The 25,307-nt window shown below is 39.5% G+C and overlaps 1 protein-coding gene across 1 annotated transcript in view; it reads left to right on the forward strand.

Annotated features, from left to right (window-relative positions):
• LOC126298397 (zinc finger protein 141-like) overlaps positions 1–25,307 on the forward strand; it is a 107,945-nt gene that overhangs the window by 18,068 nt on the left and 64,570 nt on the right. The window contains exon 2 of the mRNA XM_049989710.1: positions 1,854–1,919. Within this exon, the coding sequence (XP_049845667.1) occupies positions 1,854–1,919 (66 nt within the window). The remainder of the gene's footprint in view (positions 1–1,853; positions 1,920–25,307) is intronic.

The following is a 25,307-nucleotide window of genomic DNA, read 5'->3' on the forward strand; positions in this document are numbered from 1 at the left end:
TATATCATGTGAGATAAGGACAAGCCAAGTTTTGCATGAGCTATGCTTTCTAAAATCTTGCCGATTTGTGGACATAAGCTTCTTGATGTAAATAAAATTTATTATGTTCAAAATATCTTGAATACTGAATAAAATAATCTTATTTGCCAAAGCAAGAGATCTCAGTGGTGCTAAAAGTTGGACAATAACTCCTAAGCATAAGGAGATCATTGCTTTCCATCATAAGCTGAGAGGAAGTTATTCCTAAGGGAAAGCCATTGTGAAAAATAGGCTGTGTGTGTAATGAAAGTTCAAAAATGCACATATTTGCTTTCTGTATGGACACAAACCTATAAATGCTCTATATGGTGTGAAGCATTGTCTGAAATAACAATTTATTTACAATACACAGTGTAACTGTCATATTTTTTTATACTTAAGAATATGTTACATTTAGGATCCTGTGTATACTTCGGCAAACTGTACTGTATGTAGAGTACAGCAGGAATTGGTTTTGCTTGAAAAACTTTTATAACCCTCATTTAGGGACAATAGAGTTTGTTGAACGCAAATAGCTTCTGTAACAATATTGTGTATTAGTCTACGAATCAAACAGTAATAGTTCTTGGATTGGAGGCACACTTTAAATAAACATGAGACAGTTCCTAATCAAGACCAGTATGTCCAAGCATCACCTAGCAAAGAGCTGTATGTTTAGTAGTCAAAGTTCAATTAATTCTAGTGGTTGTGGCAACCACAAAGTTAGTAATTTGTAACACCATGTATACAGTAAACAGTTATGGCATTCAAAGAGTCCACTGGTAGAAGCAAGTCGGATAACAGTATCTGAAGAAGAGACCGCCATCGGCCGGCCTTATATTTGTACACTATGGAAGTTCACATGACCAGCTTGCGATAGACAAGTCTGTGTTATGCTGCAGGCACCCCCTCGGGACATGAGCAATGTTACACATGTCAATTCATCCATGTCTTTGAGTTGCACATCCAGCAGGGTTAATGAGAAAACCACTTAACTAAAGCTACTGTGTGGAATCAACAGTCTGTGCTAAATGACTAGTTCCAGCTAAACTTTAAAACTACTTCAGTGGTACTTACCATAAGATTGCTAAAAATTTCAGAAGTTTCATTTTAACTGCTTTCCAAATCCATCAGTGACAGAGCACAGTAAAATACTGAAAGGATTTGTAGCTTTTCCTTTTAACTTTTTGGTATTTATCAGTAGGATATGCAAATGTTTGGCTCTTGTACATTTCCTAGTCATGTCCCAAGAAATACTTAACCCCCCACCCCCCTCCCCTTTCCTCTTCCTACTGCTTCTTCCCACCTCTTTAAGCAGTTCCAAAGTGAAAAGAAAAAAATAATCAAAGAAAGACATTAGAAAGAAGTACTTGTTTACAAAAATTTTATTTCCTTAGGTTTATTAATATGATAAAATGTAAATAAAGTGTGTTAAAGGAAAACAACTGGCAAATCAGTCATAGTTGTTATACTAGCTAAGCACAGTTAACAGTTGTGTATAGCTATGCCTCCATTAAGTGAAAAGTGCATCTCATTTTTCCACACATTATTTCACAGCCAGTCAGCATTATTTTCCATACGTTAGATGAGTAAGTCTGTTTAAATGATGATGAGCAACTTATTAGGACAGAAAAGATGCTCACTAATAAATCTCTGTTGTTTGCCTGCATTTCTCTCTGTTTCATAGTGCACTAACAACACTTTTCAAGTAACTATTTTTTCACATTTTTGTTACCCTTTTATTACATTGTTTATTGATAGGTAATTGTTCTCTTTATTCAGTTTTTTAATTTATTTTAAACTGCAATTTGTTGTACCTTTTATTAATTTAATAGGAGAGCTCTTCTGATGAACTTCCTGAGAAAGAACCACCATCACCTGCTTGGAAAGAGGACATGCAGGTAAATATTTACCATATTTCAATATAGGTGAAGAGTGATATTATTTATTGAGCTATTTATTTGTGCTTACTGTTATAGTTTTGTTCAGTTTGGGTGGATGATCACTGCTTTGTTGAAGAATCAGTCAAATGGTTGTGTCACTGTTATCTTTAAAGGGAGTAACTCTGGTTAAGTGTGTAATGTTAATGTTATATTCAGAATTCTCCCAATTTTATTGTAAACGATGGTGATAAAATCATACAGTGTGATGATGCATGCAACAATTAAGACATTTTGCTGTTTGGGAACTATGTAGATTTCCTTTGTATGAAATTTTTGTCTTTCCATGCCATGTTGCAGGCTGTGATCGTGTCTTATCACAGTGCAGAATAGCTTCAACATGCGTGGTTTAACTACTTTCACTAGGCACACCAAAATCTTGTTTTCCTACATACTCTTTTATATTCAAGATGGAGGGCTGATAAAAGCTTTATGAACATGGTGCATAACGAAAAGATGGTTCCATCATTTGGAACTACAGATAAAATGAAGAAACTGAAGAGAGTTAGATACGTAATAGAAAGGAGGCAAACTCACTCAGAATCAGGATTATGAAACCCATATATCCAGTAGCCCCAGAGAAGGTTGAGGTGGCACTGGTCAAGTTAATGTAAGGGAAAACACGTTGGTCTGATACCATCTATGCAGAAATTCTGCAACCACTACTTCCAGAGATAATATGTTACTTGACATCTGTACTAAACGAAGCATTGTGAGTTGATTGGTATTCGAATATTGGATGACTTCAAGAATAGTATTATCCAATAACTGAAGCCAAGAACCTCAGAATATAAGTCCTACAGGTCTATTTGCCTTATAAATATACTGTCAAATGTCCAGGAGCTTCTCCTCTCTGACCAGCTCTAGGCACACAGAGAGCTTCATGGACTTGGTCATTGTCAGGTTTGTTTTATACAATATCAATCAATAAAGGCCATAAATTAAGCACTTGACATAGTACATAAAACCACTTAAAAATACGTAATGGTAATTGTCATAGACATCACAGGCACCTTTGCCAGTGTTTGGTGGCCTAAGTTATTCGTGTGTCTGAAAAAGGTACAGGTAACTGCAACACATTATCACCTGTGGTGGCTCATGAGTATAGATTCTGGGTGTTCACAAGTTTTGAGATTCAGATAAATATGAGAGTGTGAAATTAATAGCATCTGCTGTAAAACAATTATGCTTATCAACATATTTATACATCTACAGCCATTGCCAATAATAATAATAATAATAATAATAATAATAATAATATCTGTAACTTATCTGAGGAAAGAAAGAATTGTTTGTGTGGAATTTTATTGTTTTGTGTATAATAAAGTGCAGTTTACAAGAAGAATGAAATAGCATTTAAACTTCAGGTACTACCTGTTTCAATTTGTGCGTAAGTGCAAATTTTCATGCTTTTTTTATTTTTGATAAATGTAGAAGGACATGTATTAGTTAAAAAATTAACTTCCGGCAGTAAAACGGATATTATTATGTTGCACTCGCACAACAGCTTATGCTTATTATACACACCTTTGTTAAACGTTCACTTATAGTCACGCTTATGTGATTTTGTCACTTTGTCAGTCAACAGACTGGAAAGCCCTCGTATATTTGTGGCTAACTTTTCCTAGTTATTTTCTTTTCTGTTAGCACTTAAAACAGTTTCAACAGAGTTCCTGTTGACACTGCCGGCAAAAGCCAATTCCTAGACAGTAAACAACCACCTCCAAATACAAACTGCTGTTTGGGAAAATGATTAAAGTCAAGAAGTACTGTCTACCAATGTTGGTACTTGACGAGAATGCAAATGAGGCACTGAGAACCACAAGGACCAAAAGCACACCATCTTTGATCCCACTTTAAGTGAATATCAGAGAAACCAGTGAGACTGCTTTTTGTAAAAGTTCACATGCACAGTGTGGGCCTAGAGTACAGATAAAGATGACCCACCGTAATACCAGCAGATGTCAGAAACATGAATAAGTGCTACAGTCTCACAATCAATGATGGTGTGCTTTATGGTTCTTAGTGCTGCAAGCTGATTACTGTATGACAAAATCCAAAGCTAATATACTATATCTCATTCAGAACCCCACAAAATAGGTTTTTCTATCAATATAACTGTACCATATACTGATATCCAATCTAATTTTATTACATGTTGAGTGAACTGGCATATCTGAGGAGTGTGCTACCATCTAGTGAGATTTATGCCAATCAGAAGGGGATAAAAGTCTGCTGCAGTGTGCTACCACCTGGTGGCATTGATGTAAACTTGTAGTTGAGTGATAAGGGCTAGCTGTGCACACTGTGAACCATGCGCATTGTTTATCAAAGCTGTATGTATTTGGTCTGTAAGGCACTTACATCATGCCAGTTGTGTATGTGTAAAAGCTCCTTAAAAGATGCACTGCTGAAGGTGTGCTCATGACCCTGATGCCAAGTTTCATGGAGCTAGAGGATAGCAGTGAAATATAGCGCAGTAGATTTAATGCTATGTATTTCAGATTACCACATCTTCATTATGTTTACCAGTATTCAAAGAAAAATAATCAATAAATATGCAAAGTGTCAAAAACTGGAGTGTTCATGTGCTCTTACACAGCAGCTGCCACTGATTATCATAGCTTCGAAGATTACTGCCGAGGGCAAGTGGAGGAGTAGTCTGTGGGAAATTGGAAAGTGATGGATATATCTCATGATAGACCCCCCCTCCCCCCTCACTTTGATGGATGGGAACACTAGTGTAGCTGGTGTATCTTTGCGTATGGTGAAAATTTTCTAGTAGTGGTTTTTGTGAACTCAGTAGCCACTTTTAAGAATAAAAACCTGTGTAGTGTGCTGCAGCGAGATGATGAAGTGGTGTGATTGAATGAAACTGACAATTGCAGCACATAAAAGTAGCTACATTTTGCTTAAAGGAAGACTACATAGGTCATTGTCACTTTTTACAAAGAGTATAAATGATGTTCTTTGCTGAGTCATAGATGTTGAATTCATGCTCACTTTTCTTGTGAAATGCTACTCTCTACGTACTGAAATCCTCGAAAATGCTACATATTGGTTATTCCTCTGTGGCTTAATTTAAACAGTCTACAGATTTAATAGTTGAAAGTAATTGAAGTATGTAAAGGAATTACCATGCATGACCCTTAGTTCAGAAATCTACCTCCAGGAAAAGACAGAAGTTTGGCAGCACTGCTGATGAGTTGAACTTGAACACACAGAATCACATTGCGGTTTTTTTTTTTTTTTTTTTTTTTTTTTTTTTTTTATCTCATCAGTGAGAATGCTGAATTTTATATAAAGGGACTTCTTGTTCTAAATTAATTAAAGTTTTCATTTTGTTTTAATTTAAAATAAGGAAAACCTCTTACTCTGTAAATAGCACAAATTCTTTTTGTTATATCTGTGCAGAGTTAATGTTGCAGTTACAAAACAGAAACTTAATCCTTTTGTAAATAAGTGCTACGAACTTTATTTTGGGCATACGGTTGGTGACCAGGACAAGAACATATGCTGTTTGTTATGTCTGATAGCCTGAGAGGGCAGTTAAAGAGGATCATGTCACATGCCTTGTTCTGCTCCCAGAATTTGGAAGGAATAAATGGACCACACAATGTATATTATTTTTTCAGACAAAAATATATGGAACTACCTCTAAAAATGTAGAAAACTCTGCAGAATCCCAATTTTTCACCTGCTATTAGGCCTTGTACGTCACAGTGAAGAATTGCCAATGCAGGTGCATCATGGGAATGGTATAGCAAGTGAAGACTAATACAGTGGTGAACATGCAAAAGGCAGCAGAGGAGATATGCAAGTGGACCAAACATTCCAACACCACTGTGAATCAAATGAGCCACACATTTTGTCTTAAGGGGGTCTCAATGATCTTGTCATTTTGCCAGATACATATACTGATAGACCAAAGCATTATGACCACGTACATAATAGAAGGTTTATCTGCCTTTGAAACACAGTACAACGTCACGTCTGCTTGGTATGGCTTCATCCAGTCCTTTGTACGTTTCTGGAGGTATGTGGCACCTGGTGACTATAGACAGGTCACACTCTTCCTGTGAATTATGGGCCAGTAGTTTGTGGGCACTGAACTGGTGCTGATTGTGTCCCAGATGTGTTCCATTAGATTCTGATCAGGTTAATTTATTGGCCAAGACGTCAACATGAGTTCACTATCATGGTGTCCAAACCACTGAGGCACAATTATGGCCTTGTGAGAGACATTTATTCTGCAAGCAGGGACAAGAAGTGTGGAGATATTCAGGCGATTCTCAGTAATATTCATCTACGCCACAAATATGATGGTGCATTCAGTTACTACTGCAGGCCAGGTGAATTTCCCCCATGCTCCCACGAGCCTGTGTCCATGGCATAGTGCGTGTTTTGAGCAGCTGTTCACCTGAATGATGACGTATCTGTAAACTGCCATCAACTTAGTAAAACAAGAAACGTGATTTATCTGACCAGGTGACACGTCTCCATTGATCCACGGTCCAGTCTTGATGATCCCATGCCCAATGCAATCATCATTGATGGTTATGTTAGGTCAGCATGGGGAACACACAGCAGTTGTCTGAGCCCCATGTTCAACAATGTGTGGTCAGTGCGCCTATGTCAGTGGATTTCCTGTGTCACATGTCTGCAACACCAACTAGCAGCATTCATTCTTGTGGTGCACAGTGGTCATAATTTTGTGGCTCATCAGTTTAAAGTACAAAGGCTGCTGTAAGCATTTACAAAAACAATATTACGTGAAAATTGAGGCCAGTACAGGAATTCTGAAGTTGATCTGGATTCAGGGGTGAATTATCTTCCAGAATTGTTGTATGTTGTTCTTGTAGCTGAAACCAAGATTTATTTGTTGACTGGTGTTATTAAATTATTCACATCTAGGAAGATGACTAGCAGATAGCTTGATGTGTAAATTGATAAGAAACTTAGTTGTAGCATCGCATATCAGCAATAGTGGATAAGTCTTCCAAAATTATGTATAAAATAATAACAGTAACTTCTAATTTCTGGCTATCGCCATCTGCCATGTTAGCATACAACAGTACCACTTTCACAACAGTATTCAGTTTTGGAGCCAATACACGGGCGGTATAGTGTGACATAGAAGAACTGTATGTTAAGCACAGAGGGGAGTGCTAGTGAGACTATTTGTGGCATTGCAAACTACTCCAGTAGAGTCATCAGTTCGTGGTAGATACCCAGTACAAATCACTATTAGGTAAAATGTTGGTTTATGCTGACTAAGCAATGTAAATACAGAAAACTGGATGAAATAACTGTTGTTAGGGTCATGAATAAATGCCACTTAAAAAATTAGATAACAGGGTCAGTGGGACAACACTGGTAACGGTATATGAGTTTATTCTCTCATCTCAAATATGTAGGGAAGCTTGAAAATACACCTTGTCAATCCGAATTGGGGCATGGTGCATCTTTTTATAGGGCACTAGTCTTACCCCACTCTCCTTAACTGAGTCAAGCTGAGGCAGAGAGGAATCTCCAAGTGTGGAGATTAAGGAGCTAGAAAAAACATTGTCTTCCACTGCACGTTATGTAACACCTTTAGAGAGAACATTCCACTTGCATCCAATCTATGCATCCAATCTATCAACAGCTGTAAGAGATCCTGAAAAGTGGCATATAATTAAGAATGGAGCCAAGAAAATTTCAAACTGCTAGTATAATATAAGGAAAGGTGTCACTGTGCTTTTCCAGCTTGCTGTGGGTGCAAATTAGGGAGTAGGACCCTGCAGAGTTTGTGAGTGAGGAGGGAGCATCAGGTAGTGAAAGTGTAATGATCAGTGACTGTATTATAATATGTAACTCATATCTCCGTAGTTAGAAACCTTTGCCTCACCAACACTTACATGTGTGTTCACATATCTGCTACAGGTCAAACATATGATAATTACTGCCATTAGATTAGTATTATAGCTATAATAATAGGATCTATAGGATATTTTCAATGTAAAATACAGTTTTAACTTTTATAACGTATTATAATGTTCTTTGATTAGTACTAACAACAGCCTTATGCAACTATCCTTGGGGTTTAGACTCTATACATTCCAAGCCATAACCACTGGCAGGTGCAATGGGATCTTGGCCCATCTCTCTTCCTGTTTTCTATTCTCTGTTTTCTCTTACTGTCATTTATTTGGATTTCTTCTGTTTATTAGATTAAGTTGTACAGATCACTATTAAAACTTACCTTTCCTATTATTATTCTACTTTCAAACCGAATTGTGTATGTTAATTGTGACTGAATGTCATAATTGTATATGATTGTATTATTGTAACTATGATTGTTGGTTGTGGCATTAATTGAAATATGTGGTCCGCCGTAGTATCTAGACAGTTGCCAATAAAGTTCATGCAGCAGAAAGTAAACAAATCTTTGCTCTTACTATAAAGGCCTTAAGAAATGGACATGGAAAGAATAAGAGCTTCTGAAGATAGATAAATATTAGGGATATCTTGTTCGTTAATCACAAGGTGTGCTGCATTGTTATTCTGACCACATTTTGTAACCAAATACCTCTGGAACTTAATATGACTCATGCTGATGGTATGTCTTTTAACTCGTTGATTATTTTGATCTGGAACAACCACACTTCTTCATTGATGCAAACAATAGCTCCCATCACGTGAAAAGTGTTGTGCCCTTCAAGTGTCTCACATTAAAATCATCCTTGTCATACAGAAATTGAGGGAAGTTTGTGTATAAACTTTCAGAGGTAAACTTATGATGGGTGATGACTCAGAATATAAAGTTTCATTATGTGTGAAACAAAATTCATCATTCAACTGGCAGGAGTCGTCTTTTTGTAGATTAATAATGTCAGCACTACCTACAGTGTTGGTATAGACATCACATCACTCATAATATTATGTATGGTAACAATTAACTTTTACCTATGTGTTAACGTCACCACACTATTCTTCAGTACAACAGCAGCAATGAAAGTTTTGTATCCCCTGCAGCCATTCTTGAGGAAATGAACATGCTCACCGTCATAGTGACTAAAAGGAATTGATTCTTGCTGGCAGCGGGTAGCCCTGCGCTTGCTGAGACCACTAAATGAGGAGGCAGACCACTATATAACAGGACCGCATGGTGTGAGATAGATGGTGCCTTTCACTATTTAAGTATGGCATTAGCCATAAGAAGTCAGTTCGTTGTATTCTATTAAGCTGTTCACTTTGCTGAGTTTATTGTATGGTTGATCAACTTTTGTGTTGTATTTGGATTTGTCTCTGGGTTTTTGTTTTGGACTGTTCTTGTGAGCTACTATGCCTTGGCTATTTGCACACTTCTACTAAGTACTAGAACCACACTTTAGCTTTATCAAACTTTCTGCTTAAGCATGAGATTGTGAAGTTAATGGCAGCTTCACTGCATTTCTCTGTATTGTACGCTCAAACAATGTATATGTGCATCCGTAGAGATATAAAAGTGACGATGAGGAAATACTCATTATTGTTGTTGTTGTCGTTGTCTTCAGTCCTGAGACTGGTTTGATGCAGCTCTCCATGGTACTCTATCTTGTGCAAGCTTCTTGATCTCCCAGTACCTACTGCAACCTACATCCTTCTGAATCTGCTTAGTGTATTCATCTCTTGGTCTCCCTCTACGATTTTTACCCTCCACGCTGCCCTCCAATGCTAAATTTGTGATCCCTTGATGCCTCAAAACATGTCCTACCAACCGATCCCTTCTTCTAGTCAAGTTGTACCACAAACTTCTCTTCTCCCCAACCCTATTCAATACCTCCTCATTAGTTACGTGATCTAGCCACCTTACCTTCAGCATTCTTCTGTAGCACCACATTTCAAAAGCTTCTATTCTCTTCTTGTCCAAACTAGTTATCGTCCATGTTTCACTTCCATACATGGCTACACTCCAAACAAATACTTTCAGAAACGACTTCCTGATACATAAATCTATATTCGATGTTAACAACTTTCTCTTCTTCAGAAACGCTTTCCTTGCCATTGCCAGTCTACATTTTATATCCTCTCTACTTCGACCATCATCAGTTATTTTACTTCCTAAATAGCAAAACTCCTTTACTACTTTAAGTGTCTCATTTCCTAATCTAATTCCCTCAGCATCACCCGATTTAATTTGACTGCATTCCATTATCCTCGTTTTGCTTTTGTTGATGTTCATCTTATATCCTCCTTTCAAGACACTGTCCATTCCATTCAACTGCTCTTCCAAGTCCTTTGCCGTCTCTGACAGAATTACAATGTCATCGGTGAACCTCAAAGTTTTTACTTCTTCTCCATGAATTTTAATGCCTACTCCAAATTTTTCTTTTGTTTCCTTTACTGCTTGCTCAATATACAGATTGAATAACATCGGGGAGAGGCTACAACCCTGTCTCACTCCCTTCCCAACCACTGCTTCCCTTTCATGCCTCTCGACTCTTATAACTGCCATCTGGTTTCTGTACAAATTGTAAATAGCCTTTTGCTCCCTGTATTTTACCCCTGCCACCTTCAGCATTTGAAAGAGAGTATTCCAGTCAACATTGTCAAAAGCTTTCTCTAAGTCTACAAATGCTAGAAACGTAGGTTTGCCTTTTCTTAATCTTTCTTCTAAGATAAGTCGTAAGGTCAGTATCGCCTCACGTGTTCCAACATTTCTACGGAATCCAAACTGATCCTCCCCGAGGTCCGCATCTACCAGTTTTTCCATTCGTCTGTAAAGAATTCGCGTTAGTATTTTGCAGCTGTGACTTATTAAACTGATAGTTTGGTAATTTTCACATCTGTCAGCACCTGCTTTGTTTGGGATTGGAATTATTATATTCTTCTTGAAGTCTGAGGGTTTTTCGCCTGTCTCATACATCTTGCTCACCAGCTGGTAGAGTTTTGTCATGACTGGCTCTCCCAAGGCCGTCAGTAGTTCTAATGGAATGTTGTCTACTCCGGGGGCCTTGTTTCGACTCAGGTCTTTCAGTGCTCTGTCAAACTCTTCACGCAGTATCTTATCTCCCATTTCATCTTCATCTACATCCTCTTCCATTTCCATAATATTGTCCTAAAGTACATCGCCCTTGTATAAACCTTCTATATACTCTTTCCACCTTTCTGCCTTCCCTTCTTTGCTTAGAACTGGGTTGCCATCTGAGCTCTTGATATTCATACACGTGGTTCTCTTCTCTCCAAAGGTCTCTTTAATTTTCCTGTAGGCAGTATCTATCTTACCCCTAGTGAGATAAGCTTCTACATCCTTACATTTATCCTCAAGCCATCCCTGCTTAGCCATTTTGCACTTCCTGTCGATCTCATTTTTGATATGTTTGTGTTCCTTTTTGCCTGCTTCATTTACTGCATTTTTATATTTTCTTCTTTCATCAATTAAACTCAATATTTCTTCTGTTACCCAAGGATTTCTAGCAGCCCTCGTCTTTTTACCTACTTTATCCTCTGCTGCCTTCACGACTTCATCCCTCAGAGCTACCCATTCTTCTTCTACTGTGTTTCTTTCCCCCATTCCTGTCAATTGTTCCCTTATGCTCTCCTTGAAACTCAGTACAACCTCTGGTTCTTTCAGCTTATCCAGATCCCATGTCCTTAAATTCCCACCTTTTTGCAGTTTCTTCAGTTTTAACCTACAGGTCATAACCAATAGATTGTGGTCAGAGTCCACATCTGCCCCTGGAAATGTCCTACAATTTAAAACCTGATTCCTAAATCTCTGCCTTACCATTATATAATCTATTTGATACCTTTTAGTATCTCCAGGATTCTTCCATGTACACAACCTTCTTTTATGATTCTTGAACCAAGTGTTAGCTATGATTAAGTTATGCTCTGTGCAAAATTCTACCAGACGGCTTCCTCTTTCATTTCTTAGCCCCAATCCATAATCACCTACTATGTTTCCTTCTCTCCCTTTTCCTACTGACGAATTCCAGTCACCCATGACTATTAAATTTTCGTCTCCCTTCACTACCTGAATAATTTCTTTTATCTCATCATACATTTCATCAATTTCTTCATCATCTGCAGAGCTAGTTGGCATATAAACTTGTACTACTGTAGTAGGTGTGGGCTTCGTATCTATCTTGGCCACAATAATGCGTTCACTATGCTGTTTGTAGTAGCTTACCCGCACTCCTATTTATTTATTCATTATTAAACCTACTCCTGCATTACCCCTATTTGATTTTGTATTTATAACCCTGTATTCACCTGACCAAAAGTCTTGTTCCTCCTGCCACCGAACTTCACTAATTCCCACTATATCTAACTTTAACCTATCCATTTCCCTTTTTAAATTTGCTAACCAACTGCCCGATTAAGGGATCTGACATTCCACGCTCCGATCCGTAGAATATCACTTTTCTTTCTCCGGATAACGACGTCCTCCTGAGTAGTCCCAGCCCGGAGATCTGAATGGGGGACTATTTTACCTCCGGAATATTTTACCCAAGAGGACACCATCATCATTTAATCATACAGTAAAGCTGCATGTCCTCGGGAAAAATTACGGCTGTAGTTTCCCCTTGCTTTCAGCCGTTCGCAGTACCAGCACAACAAGGCCGTTTTGGTTAATGTTGCAAGGCCAGATCAGTCAATCATTCAGACTGTTGCCCCTGCAACTACTGAAAAGGCTGCTGCCCCTCTTCAGGAACCACATGTTTGTCTGGCATCTCAACAGATAACCCTCCGTTGTGGTTGCACCTACGGTACGGCCATCTGTATCGCTGAGGCATGCAAGCCTCCCCACCAACGGCAAGGTCCATGGTTCATGGGGGGATACTCATTATATGGACAAATAATTATTCAAATAGTGGCAGCAGAAAACTCAGCTGCAACAACAGCAACAGCAGTTGTTTCACCAGCAAATACAACAGAAGAAACCACAGCAGCAAATGTAGCAACAAATGGCGTTATTGCAGCAGCTAGTGCCACACTCTCTCCTTTACTGATGTCATATGATATTCTCGACAAGTATGAAGAGATTTAAGAAATGTGCCTTATCCTCTGTTGTGAGGTTAAAAAACTGATTGATCTCCCCTCTAAGCAGGTATACTTATTGTCCTCTTTCAGTCAGATGTACAGAGTGAGGCAGAAATTATGGCCACAGTCTGACCCAGGTAGCACAGACTTCAACAATATTTAACTGACTCAACATTTTGGCTGGAAAACTCACATTTTGAAAGCTTGTTTGCACGTTAATCAGTGTGACCGGAAGTTTGGGCAAAAATATGTATCGTGGATTGCTGATTTCCAAAGTCTTAGCTGAAAGTGTAATGAGTGTGAAGTGTCATCATCTGACATAGTAACAATCCATAAGTTAGATAAGTCAGAGAAAGGCTGCCACTTAATTAATAGATCAATAATAAGTGACAAGCACAGATTTTACATTATTTTGTTAAAAATGATTTCATGTTGTTTGTCCTATAATCGTTTGAACGAAATTTACCTGTCCCAACAAATAGCTCTCTAAGGATGCGAGGCAATTTTACATAGATAGTAAAGACTCAGTTAGTAGAAGACTCGTACCCTATATCTCAGCAGGTTGCAAATATTTTTCAAAGTTAGTATTAACAAATGCGTCTTTCCAGTTACCCATTAATGAAGACTCAAAACAGTTCTTGGTGATAACCGCACCTACAGGACTATACCACTATCTTCACCTGTCATTTTGTGTGACAAGTAGACTAGCAATTTTTCAACAGTGTTTGTTACAGCTTACCTGTCAATGAAAACTGTTTTTGACAATATTACTGTCACTGAGAAGAGCAGAGGGTACCACCTGTGTGTTTTTGTGTCATCAAGAAGCAGAGCTGAAGTGCAGCCTCCGGAAGAGCAATTTTTTTGAAGGAAAATAGTAGAGTACTTAGGTCATGTATTGAGTGCAGCTTGCACTACACCTCTGGAACAGCATTTCCCAATGATTGACACATTTCTCTGGCCTGCTGACTTCTTGGAACTACAAACTTTTTAGGCAAAAAGTAAATTGCTGCGAGTGCATGAGAGGACACCACAGCTAGCACCACCGATGAGGTGGGGCCCTTGGCATTTAAGTTCACACCTAACATCCATCTCGATGGTTATTTTTGGCCCTATATGCCAATCTTGGAGAAGAGGGTTGGTATCAAGCAGAGACACCAATAGCAACTACACTAGACTCTTGCTAATTCGGCCCTCAGTAGTCCTGCCTCTCAGTAATCTGGCGCACATCCAAAAACACATGCACAATGAATTATTGTGCGCAACAATGAATAGTTAAACAATTCTTCACATACTGTATTTGAAATCGTAGCGTTCTTTATAGTTCGGAATCATGTCTTTTAAAAGGAAATGCATTATGCTAGACCTCAAGCAGAAACTCGAAATTTTGGATAAGTTAAATTGAGGTTCTTCGCAGAAAGCCATTGCTGCTGACTTCTGTGTTGGGCAAGCAACTATTTATGACATCAAAAAGAAAGATGATGATATTCGACAGTACTCAACACAAATGGATAGCGAGTTGGGAAAATGGAATGTTACGCGAAAGAGTGAGAATGAAAACTGGACATAGCTGTTCATAGATGGTTCATACAACAACACATTAAAGGAATTCCAGTCAGTTGTCCGATTATAAAGGAAAAAGCAGCTGCATTTAACAAACAACTTGGTGGTAAATAAATAAATGTCATGTGACTAGAGCCTCCAGTTGGGTAGACCCTTCACCGGTTGCAAGTCTTTGGATTTGATGCCACTTTGGTGACTTGCACGTTGATGGGGATGAAATGATAGTAACTTGTTTGCAATGAGCAAAGGTTGGCTATCAAACAGAAGAAACAACATGGCATTTGGCAGCTGACAGTCACCTGGGAAAGTCGCTCAGCTAATGATAAGAATGCTGATGAGTTTGCAAGCAAGATACGGAAGATAATAGAGGAAGAAAATTTAACTATTGATGCCTTGTATAATGCTGATGAAACAGGACTCTTTTATAGGATGTTTCCTTCAAAAACATTAGCTGCCAAGAACAAGAAGGAAGCTCGTGGTTACAGGCAACAGAAACAGCGCGTAACATTAATGGCGTGTTGTAATGCAAATGGGAGTTATAAAGTACCGCTTATGGTGATTGGAAAATCCCAACATCCACATTGTTTTCAACACACTGACACAAATACTCTACCAACCAGTGCAGTAATGCACCCAGAAGAAAGCGTGGATGGACAGACAAATATTCTCTCGGTGGTTCCACGAAAAGTTTGTATCAGCAGTGAGAAAGAGCTAAAGACGGAAAAACTTCCACTGTAAGCTATCCTTATAATTGACAATGATCCCAGTCATCCTTCAGATGTTTCTCTAAAGTCTGATGATATACATGCACAAGCACCCAATCTCTCACCCAATGTGACAGCCCTAATTCAGCCCATAGACCAGGGAATTTTGGAATCGATTAACATCTACATCTATGTGATTGCTCTGCTATTCACAATAAAGTGCCTGGCAGAGGGTTCAGTGAACCACCTTCAAGCTCTCTCTCTTCTGTTCCACTCTCGAACATTCACTTCGTCTCCTTTCTGAATGAAAGTGAAAACAACTCTGTCGAGAGTGCTGAAGGTGTGGAAAGCAATTAACGTACGTGATGTTTTCCAAACAGTCGAAGCATGGGATAAAGTGGAGAGCACTACCATAGAGAAGAGCTGGAGGAAATTGTGGCCATCCAATGATGCCGAGTTGGATCCAGTAGTGAGGGACAGCAATGAGCCATTCAATTTGGAATTAGTTACTTTGTACACTGACATGTTCCACAACCTTCCAGGAGGAGAAGAAATTGATGATGACAACGACGATGATGATGATGATGATGATGTTACAAAGTGGTTGAGTGAGGAAAACTGTGATACAGACCAAACTTTAACAGATGAAGAAATAATCAAAAGCGTGTAAGAAAGTAATGATGAAAATGATGAAGAAGAGGACACAGGAGGAGAGAGCATGAAGATTTCTCACACTGCTGGTGCTGTAGCTGCCGAGGTCTTCCTGGAGTACATTATGCAACAACCAGATATGTGCAGTACTGATGTAATAGTTGTAAATCTGTTGCATGATAAAGCATTCCACCGTCGTGTATCATCATTGCGACAGATAAAAATTAGGGACATGTTTCAAAGTGAGTAATACAACTGTATAATTATGTAGTGTCACTCAAAGACTAAGTCTTCTTTGAAAATTAATGTATTTTTGAATTTCATAAAGTGTATCCTCTGTGTTTTAGAATTGTATCCTCTGGTTTAATAAAGTACATTACACTATATCCCCTATGTTTACAAAATAAATAAAAAACAAAATAAATGAATAAAATAAATTTAATAAACTCAATAATCCTGCACTTCCGCTAATCCGGCACCCATATGTGCCAGGAATGGCCGGATTAGTGAGATTCTAGTGTAGAGGCCAGAGGTGGCCAAGTTAATAAGTTTGCTCTTTCACCAGTGGTCAGTGCAGAGCAGGGCATGCCTTGACAGGTCACCTGAACAAAGCCGCTTTTCACTGCAACCTATTATATGTTGCCCACAGAGCAGCACTGGCAGTAATTTGTGTCTACCACCAAACTGTTGCTCTCATCTTTTCCTCACATGGATGACCTGCACGTGAATGATTAGGAATTACCTTGCAGAATACTTTGCTGGTCATCACAGCATCATTTACACTTTCTGCTGTCTATGTGTTACTGTTGAGGTCAATAAATGTTGGACTAGTTCTGTAGAACAACTCAGTTTGTTACACATCTGAATACCTAGGAATTTCACAGATGAAGTTTCCTTTGGTATGTCGCCATTGATATCTACATGTGGTATGCTGAAGTCATTTTTATTTGTTTGGAATTGCATAATATGTGAGCCCATTTTGTGTAGAAAGTTTTCATTTTTCCTTGAATGTGCTTTCTCAGCCTGGATCACTGACAGTTAACTGTGTGCACAGTGCGCTGTTAAGTATGAACTGTAAGCCATTGAGTTTTGTGTATCACTACCAGTTATCGTAGAAGTATCAAACTTCCATGGTACACTGATATTAACTACAAAAATTTAATAGAGTAGCTGTCCTCGCCTTTCTTATTATTAATTAGGTTTCTTTCAGAGCATGCTGATACAATAGCTCTATACTTAACAATCATATACAACTGCTTACTCAGGAGAGATCCATACCCAAAGACTGGAAAGTTGCACATGTGACACCAATATTCAAGAAAGGCAATAAGAGTAATCCACTAAATTATAAACCCATATCATTAACATTGATATGCAGCAGGATTTTTTAAATATATATTGTGTTTGAACATTATGAATTGCCTCAAAGAGAGCGGTCTATTCACAGAAAGTCAACATGGATCTAGAAGACATTGTTTTTGAGAAACACAACTAGCTCTTTACTCACGCGAAGTGATGGGTTCTATTGACAAAGGATTTCAAATTGATTTAGCACATGAGTGCTAAAATGAATCTTTTACACTTTGGTTGCATGATAAAGCAGTCAAATCTAAAGGCCATGAATTCAGCTAAATACTTAGGAATTAGAATTATGAACAACTTAAATTGGAAAGAACAAATAGAAAATGTTGTGGTGAAGATGAACCAAAGACTGTGTTTTATTGGCAGAATACTTAAAATATGTTACAGATTTACTAAAGAGACCTCCTACCCTGTGCTTGTCCATGCTTTTTTTTTTTTTTTTTAAGTACTGCTGCACGGTGTGGGATCCTCACCAGGTAGCATTAATAGAGTACATCAAGAAAGTTCCGAGAAGAGCAGCACATTTTGTATTATCAAGAAATAGCAGAGAGAGTATCACTGACATGATGGCGGATTTGGGGTGGACATAATGAAAACAAAGGCGTTTTTCGTTGTGGTGGAATCTTCTCGCGAAGTTTGTCACCAACTTTCTCCTCCAATTGTGAAAATGCTTTGTTGATGCCGACCTATATAGGGAGAAAACAATCATCATAATAAAATAAGGAAAATCAGAGCACACACAGAGAGATATAGGTGTTCATTTTTTTCCATGCGCTGTTAGAGAGAGGAATAATAGAGAATTATTGAGAAGGTGGTTCGAAGAAAACTCTCTCAGGCACTTAAGTGTTATTTGCAGAGTTTCTCTGTAAGTGTAGATGTAGATGCAAGACTTCAATGTACAAAATCCATTGCTAGAGTGTACCATAGATCTATATCTATGTTTTTTAATACTGGAGAATGAACACCTTCAGTGTACCACATGGTTCATAGATATGACAGTTTGTTGTCTAGTTCTCACTCCTCTGTTCCAATGAAATGTTCTCTACAATCTCTAAGACTGTGACCATTTTCCAATTACGAGCTGATAGAGAGCTTATTGTCATGGTGCAGTCTAACCAGCCTTCATTTCCATAACACTTATCACTACACCAAAATTTATCTTGGTAGTTTGATGAAATCACTGAAGGCATCAGAGAAATACTGAAAGGTGATTTACAGTTACATGCCATCTAACAAGGGAAAGTAAAAAAGGGTTCCTGGGAACATTACGTTTTCCATAACAATACATATGCTATTTGTACAGATGTGAGCTGGGCTTCATTTATATGCAGCTCTTGGCAACTGTCTCAGAAATCTGTGTTGACAGTGGCATTACCATTGATCTTCTTGTCATTAACAAGGACTTTGTATCACAGTTTGCCGAAGTCTCTACATCCAGTAACCATCATTGTGCATTCCTGCCAGTGAAATGTACATCAAAGTATGGAAGATTATTGTTCCCTTTGTGTTTCATTGACCTGTGTTGTGGCCCAGCAAGTCGAAGATTTCCTTTGAATTAGCACTATAACAGTATATATCTTCAGTAATTGGTTGAATTCATAACAAGATTCTGAAATACCTTAGCAAATCGAGATTGGTAACAATTTGATGACAATTGACTGTGCAGCACTCATTATCTTGACAGCAGCCAGTGGTTGCATGTGACAGTTCTTGTTGCATAGTGACTAGGGGCTAGTTTCCAGCAAGACACTACATATCCACATAAAGTTCTGGACATACAGCAAAATGTATGTCAGCTTTGAATCTTTCTGTCACTATCATCTGACTTGTCATTAATTGCATATTTTGGAAATGATGGGTGTCAGTTACTTCTGCCTTGTGCATTCATGGTTTGGAGTACGCACTTCACCAGCTACTGGATTGTGCACTTCTGAATAACATGATGTCTCTATAATTCCACCCCTAGCTTAACCAGTGTGTGCAACATTACCTAACTGTAAGATATTCCATTCCAGTGTAAAGGTAAGCTTACTCTGTGCTCAACAATTTCTTGATTTTAAATGGCATTGGAATAGCTGTTTTACGCAACAAAAACACTTAAAAAATTCCATTTGATGAGAGCAGTGCCTCCTTCATTTTCAGATTAATATGATATTGTGTACATTATTTAGTAAGTAAAGTGGTCATCAATCTGAAGATTGTTTTGAATACGGCAGGTGGTATGCCATTACTTGACCTACTCAGTCAGTTACGGGGGTTGTTGTAACCCCGCTAGGAATGGTCACAGGGTTGCCGCTAACGAAAACATAATGGAAGGACAAGCTCGACAACAGACGACCAAGCAAGACACCAAGATGAACAACAAAGTATTAAGCAACGGGGTCACGAAACATAACCTCACGAAATTAAAACAATGTCCACTCGTAAACGGGAAGTAAGAACACGCAATGTAAACATGATGTCTGTAAGCGAGATATCAGTCGACTCAACGAAAATACCAGACTGCCTCACTGAGTGAGAGGCAGCTGCCTTAATACACGACAGGGTGTGTCACTATTGGCCACTGGGACCATGTGATTCACAGTATCATCACGCTAGACCCTGGGCCAGGAGCACGCAGCCACGGTTTATGGCGTGACTGCTGCAGAGACCTCTAGTGGTCATCGAGTTCCATGCCGACTGATGAGGATTCGAAACCTGAGACACTTAGTACCAGATCTCTCCCCACTGAAACTTATGAGTAGGTGCAAAAACGTCCCAGACGGTGCCGTGGTAGTCGGCAGATGGAGAAGATCCAGGCTCATCAACATCCGTTGTCAGGGAGGAAGGGATGTCTCAGGTGTCCATGACAGCCAACCCAGAGTCTAGGGCATCGGAGGGATCCTCCAATCCACCTGGGGGTGGGGAGGGCCGGTGGCAGGTTCGTGGGGAGGCAGCAACGGGGGGTAGGGAGAGGGGGAGTAGTGGCGGTGAGTCGAGGACCACGTCTGTACCTGAAGAAGGTAGTGTAGGAGGAGGCTGCGGTGGCAACAGGAGTTGGGGGGGGGGGGGAGTACGTGTGGGCAGAGCTGGTTATGATGGCAGTGCTCCAGCCTTGTGACGTCTGCACTGATGTCACATGCTGCCCATGGGTCGCGATGACCGTGGCGGGCATCCAACCCGCCTTGCTCCTGTGCACACAGGCCCACACAGTCACGCTGGGGGCGTAACGCTGAGAGGTCTGGGAGCTGGCTTGGGAGGGTGATCACATCAGCAAATGGAGCAGGGTCTGCAGCTGTCGCCCATGGAGGAGCTCTACTATACTATGTCCGTCAATTGGCGTGGTGCGATATGTGCTCAAGAACGGGGTGAAGGCCGACATGGTTGGAGATGTTTTGACTGCCTTTGTCAACTGTTGTTTAAATGTGCGGACAAGCCTCTCTGCTGCACCATTGGAGGAGGGGTGGAAACTATGATTGATTGTTGACAGCAATCACCATAGTTACATTTAGCACTGTGAGGTGGTTGTCAGTTAAAAAAACTGTCTAAAAGAGGTCTAGGACATGACATATTATGCTTATTACATGCTTCTGTGCTGTACACACATTTTTCGTCAATTAATGAATAGGGTGCTGTAAGATATTTCTGAATGAAAATGGGAAAAGTAAGTCAATATTTTGACATCCCTGTCTCCAAAATCTGATGCCCGTAATGCAAAAGTTACAGAGCTTAGATGTAAATCTGTAACACGTGACCTCAAGTTCAGGTTCTTACCAATGTTGTCACGTCGTAACCACAGTTGAGCCCAAACCCACAAGCAATGTCATTAGTGAAGTAAAACACTGGGCACTGAAAGCATGTTTATTGCTGACACCAACATATGGACAGAACAGAACAGAATTACCTGGATGGAGAATACTGCTATTTATTTATACAAAGTAGAATATTATGGAATATGCAGACATTACCAAGCTACAAAATTTTGAGACCCTTTTAAAATGATAAATAATGAATAACAAATACATTCTAGTAATTGGATTTGAAGTGGTGACCCACAGCACAACAACAAGCAACACTAACCAGTACTCCACATTGCGTGCACCACAGTTTACGGCATTGCTTCCTCTCCTGAAGAACATCTTATTTGAGGACCTTAGCATCCTAGATGAAGATTTTTTCAGGGGTCCTCTGAAGGACAACAGTGGAGGGTCCTCTCATTCAGGTCATGTTGTCACATCCTCTTATCTATGGTGAGTGTAGGAGGTAGCCCCCGCCATCAAATTTTCATGATAATTGAACAGGGTTTCAGTTTCCTTGAACAAGAAGCCACCCCCATCATCAATCTGAGCCTCAGGACAGCAGTAAAGCACAAGCAACAAAGTATATGATACAGTTCAAAGTAGCATTTGAGTAAGTTTTCCGATAGTCCTACTTTCTGTACAGGGATAGAAATCCATATCCAGTCTGCTGGGCTGTCGTTCACAGGACAATGCTTGGTGTTTTAGCTCTCTCTCTGTCCTACTGAGCATCCATAGAATCTGTGTAAGCCAGATGTTTTGTTTATTTGGTCCTGGTGATGTGAGGTTTCACTTAGTCATCTGAATATCGTCTGGTTGCAACAGGAACAATATATCCATTGTCATTATGGCCCTGCGACTGTGGAGCAGAAAGAATGATGTAACGCTTGTGTGTCTTGTTTCACTGTATTACATGCAAATGTAATGATGGGCATTATTGTATCCCAATTTCTCTGTTTCACATAAACATATCTCTGCCATTGTATTATTAAAGCATGAGGTCTTTCCTCTGATAGTAGTCTCAGCAGCATAACTTTTTCGGAATTAGAGATCATCACATGGAGTGCTTTGTGATTCAAAATGATGTTGGCAGTCAGTACTGCTTTAGTGACAGCATAGTGGGTGAGGTAGTCAGTGCAGATTGCTATCCATCACTTCCCATTTGTTGACTTTAGAAACCTTCCCAAGAGGTTGATTTCCGTCAGGTGGAATGGCATTGCTTCAAACGTAACTCGTATGAGATGCCCTGGAGATAATTGTGACACATGCTTCTGTCACTGACATTTGTTACATTGGTTCACATAATGTCTAATGAATCGGTAGAGGCACAGCCACTGATACCCGAGTATGATCTTGTCTAGAGCCTTGACAGATCCCAGACAAACAGATGCTGGAGTGTCATGGAAATGACATTGGCAGCACTGACGCTGGTTACGAATGCTGTTCGCTTGCTGTGTTAAGAGTTAAGTAATTTAGCTAGTAATTAATATCTCTCTCTCCTTTTTTTCTGTAGTATTTACATGCATTAGTGCCAGATAGACATGAAAAATTGAAGGTTTGTTTTTATTTGCGTCTGAATAAGATAAGCTAAGTTTCTGTTTAGGAGAGTTTCGCATGTACACAAACGTTTGTTTACATTAATAACTGACATTAAATACACGGGATTGTCACTTAAGTCGGTGCACGATACTCAGTATTTACGTCTATTACTGTCATTTAGACTTGATACATCGAAGGTTGCAGTTTTTATGTGTTTTATTAGGTCATTTTTTCCATGTGCATAAATGTTTGTTTACATTATAAATAAGAGGCTTAATCAGTTTTAGTTAGTGTAGAATAGTCAGTATTCACGTTTATTAGTGTCATTTAGACTCGATGCATTGAAGGTAGCAAATTTTATATGTTTTGTTAGGAAAAGTGATACTGACAGTGAATTCTAACCTCACTTATATACGTTTGACTATCGCAAGCTGTGACCATTAACAGTTAAGCAAACGTAAAATATGTGGTGAATAGTGTTACAGTACAATATCTGAGTAAATCAGTGTTACAATACATCTTCTGAGTACTTCTTACATACGGTTTAGTTAGCAGATAGCTAAAACTCACCTTGCTGTCTGCTTAAATTCCTTAGCTTGTTGTGGGCTTCAGTGATCTTGTACTGTAAGCCCATCTATCGGTTCGGTTCCTGTAGAGTAAAGTTTGTATTTGTGCTTTACATTATGAAGTCTTATCGTTAGCTAAAGGTTTTGTTCTGTACCTGCATCTGCCAGTGTACAATACTCAGTATTTACGTCTGTTAGTGTCATTTAGACTCGGTACATTTAAGGTAGAAGTTTTATAGTTTTGTAAGGTCATATTCGCCTGTACATAAACGCTTGTTTATGTTATAAATGTGAGGGATAACCAGTATGTGTAGCTTACCATAGGTTACTATTTAAATTCGTTAATAATATTCACTAGATAGCCCCTAGCAGTTTACTTTAGGTCACTGTCTTATTCTTTAGTATTTACTAGATAGTCACTAGTGGGAAAATATGCACCAGATCTAGCTTCTACCATACATTTTTATTGTTTTTCTGCCAACTAGAGTGTAGCTGTTAATCTTCTGTGGTTGTAGGTTTCCTTAAGTTTTTTATAGTAAATCAGTTATTAGCTAGATGGATAGGGACTGTGTCTGCTGTGTGCGGATGCAGGAGGAGTTGGCCACAGTGCAAATGCAGCTGGAAGCATTGTTGGCCACAGTCAACAAGCTCCAGAGTGCCACCTTGAGGTTCAGTGGGGATGGGATGCTTGGGGCAGCCTCTGCTGTACTAGATGTGCTCCTGCCAAATCCTATGCACTTTGCTAATGCAAAATTTTAAACATGGCTGAAGCAGCAACTGTTGATCTTTGGTAAATGATAACAAACAGTTGCAGGATAAAGATGTATTGAAATCCTTTACCATGGTTTCAGTATATCTAAATATACCTTCATCAGAAGCAAAAATACACTAAAATCACATCCTGCAGTGTCGGTGCATAAAACAATCATGCCAAAGGTGTAGTCGGTAGTTAAAATTAAGATATCACCTCCATCTGAGTAGCATATATATATATATATTTGGCACAATTGTTTTATGCACCTCCACTGCAGTGTGTGATTTTAGTGTATTTTTGCTTCCGATGAAGGTATATTTATATATATACCAAAACCGTGGTTAAGAATTTCAATAAATCTTTATCCTGCAACTGTTTGGCTGTTATCATTTACCATGAAAACTTTGCTAATAGATTCAGTGTGCTATTTGATGCTTGGGGGAGGGGGGGGGGGGGCTGAGCCGGATCGGAATGCACCTTCTGCCAGGATAGTTGCCGCTCCTTCAGCAAGGTCTGGACAACAGGCACGTGGGGGCGATGGTTTGTCAGTTTTTGGGAGCTCCAATGTTAGGTGGGTCATGGAGCCCTTCAGGAACACAGTGACTAGGGCGGGGAAGAAGTCCAATGTTCTCTCGGTGTGCTTGCTGGGGATCTTGTCCAGGATGTGGAAGAGGTTCTTCCGGCAGATATCAAGGATGTGGAGTGCAGCCAGCTGCAGATTATTGCACGTGTCGGTACCAACGATGCCAGTCGTCAGGGTTCCGAGGAAATCCTTGGGTCCTTTCAATAGGCCTTGCCCAGGATGTGGAAGAGGCTTTTCCAGCAGGTATCGAGCATGCAGGGTGAAGCCAGTTGCAAATTGTTGCACATGTCGGCACCAACAATGCCTGTCATTGGGCTTCCGAGGAAATCCTTAAGTACTTTCGACGGCTGGCTAAATTGGTGAAGGCGGCCTCCATCTCTCGAGGTGTGGAAGCCTAGCTGACAATCTGCAGCATTGTATGCAGGGTGGACCAGGATCCTCTAGTTTGGAGTCGAGTGGAGAATCTAAACCAGAGACTACATTGACTCTGTGATGAAAATGGTTATAGATTCCTCAACCTACACTATGGGGTGGAAGGTTGTAGGACGCCCCTCAATAGTTCAGGGGTGCACTACACATAAGAAGCAGCTACTTGGGTAGCACAGTACTTGCGGCATGCACATGGGGGTTTTTAGATTAGGTTCTTCCCCGTGGGAAACAAACAGTTGGCCTGAAAAATTACCAGTCCTTGACACTGAAGTTGGTGTGCCAACTTTAAAAATTGTTAATTCGCCTAAACAGGTCATTCCAAAGAATTTAAATATGCTGCGTCTCATGTTAGTAAATTGTCGAAGTGTTTGTAGCAAGATCCCCGAGTTACTCTCCGAAATAAACAGTGGCAATG

This window comes from Schistocerca gregaria, chromosome X (assembly GCF_023897955.1).
Source record: "Schistocerca gregaria isolate iqSchGreg1 chromosome X, iqSchGreg1.2, whole genome shotgun sequence".
Lineage (NCBI taxonomy): Eukaryota > Metazoa > Arthropoda > Insecta > Orthoptera > Acrididae > Schistocerca > Schistocerca gregaria.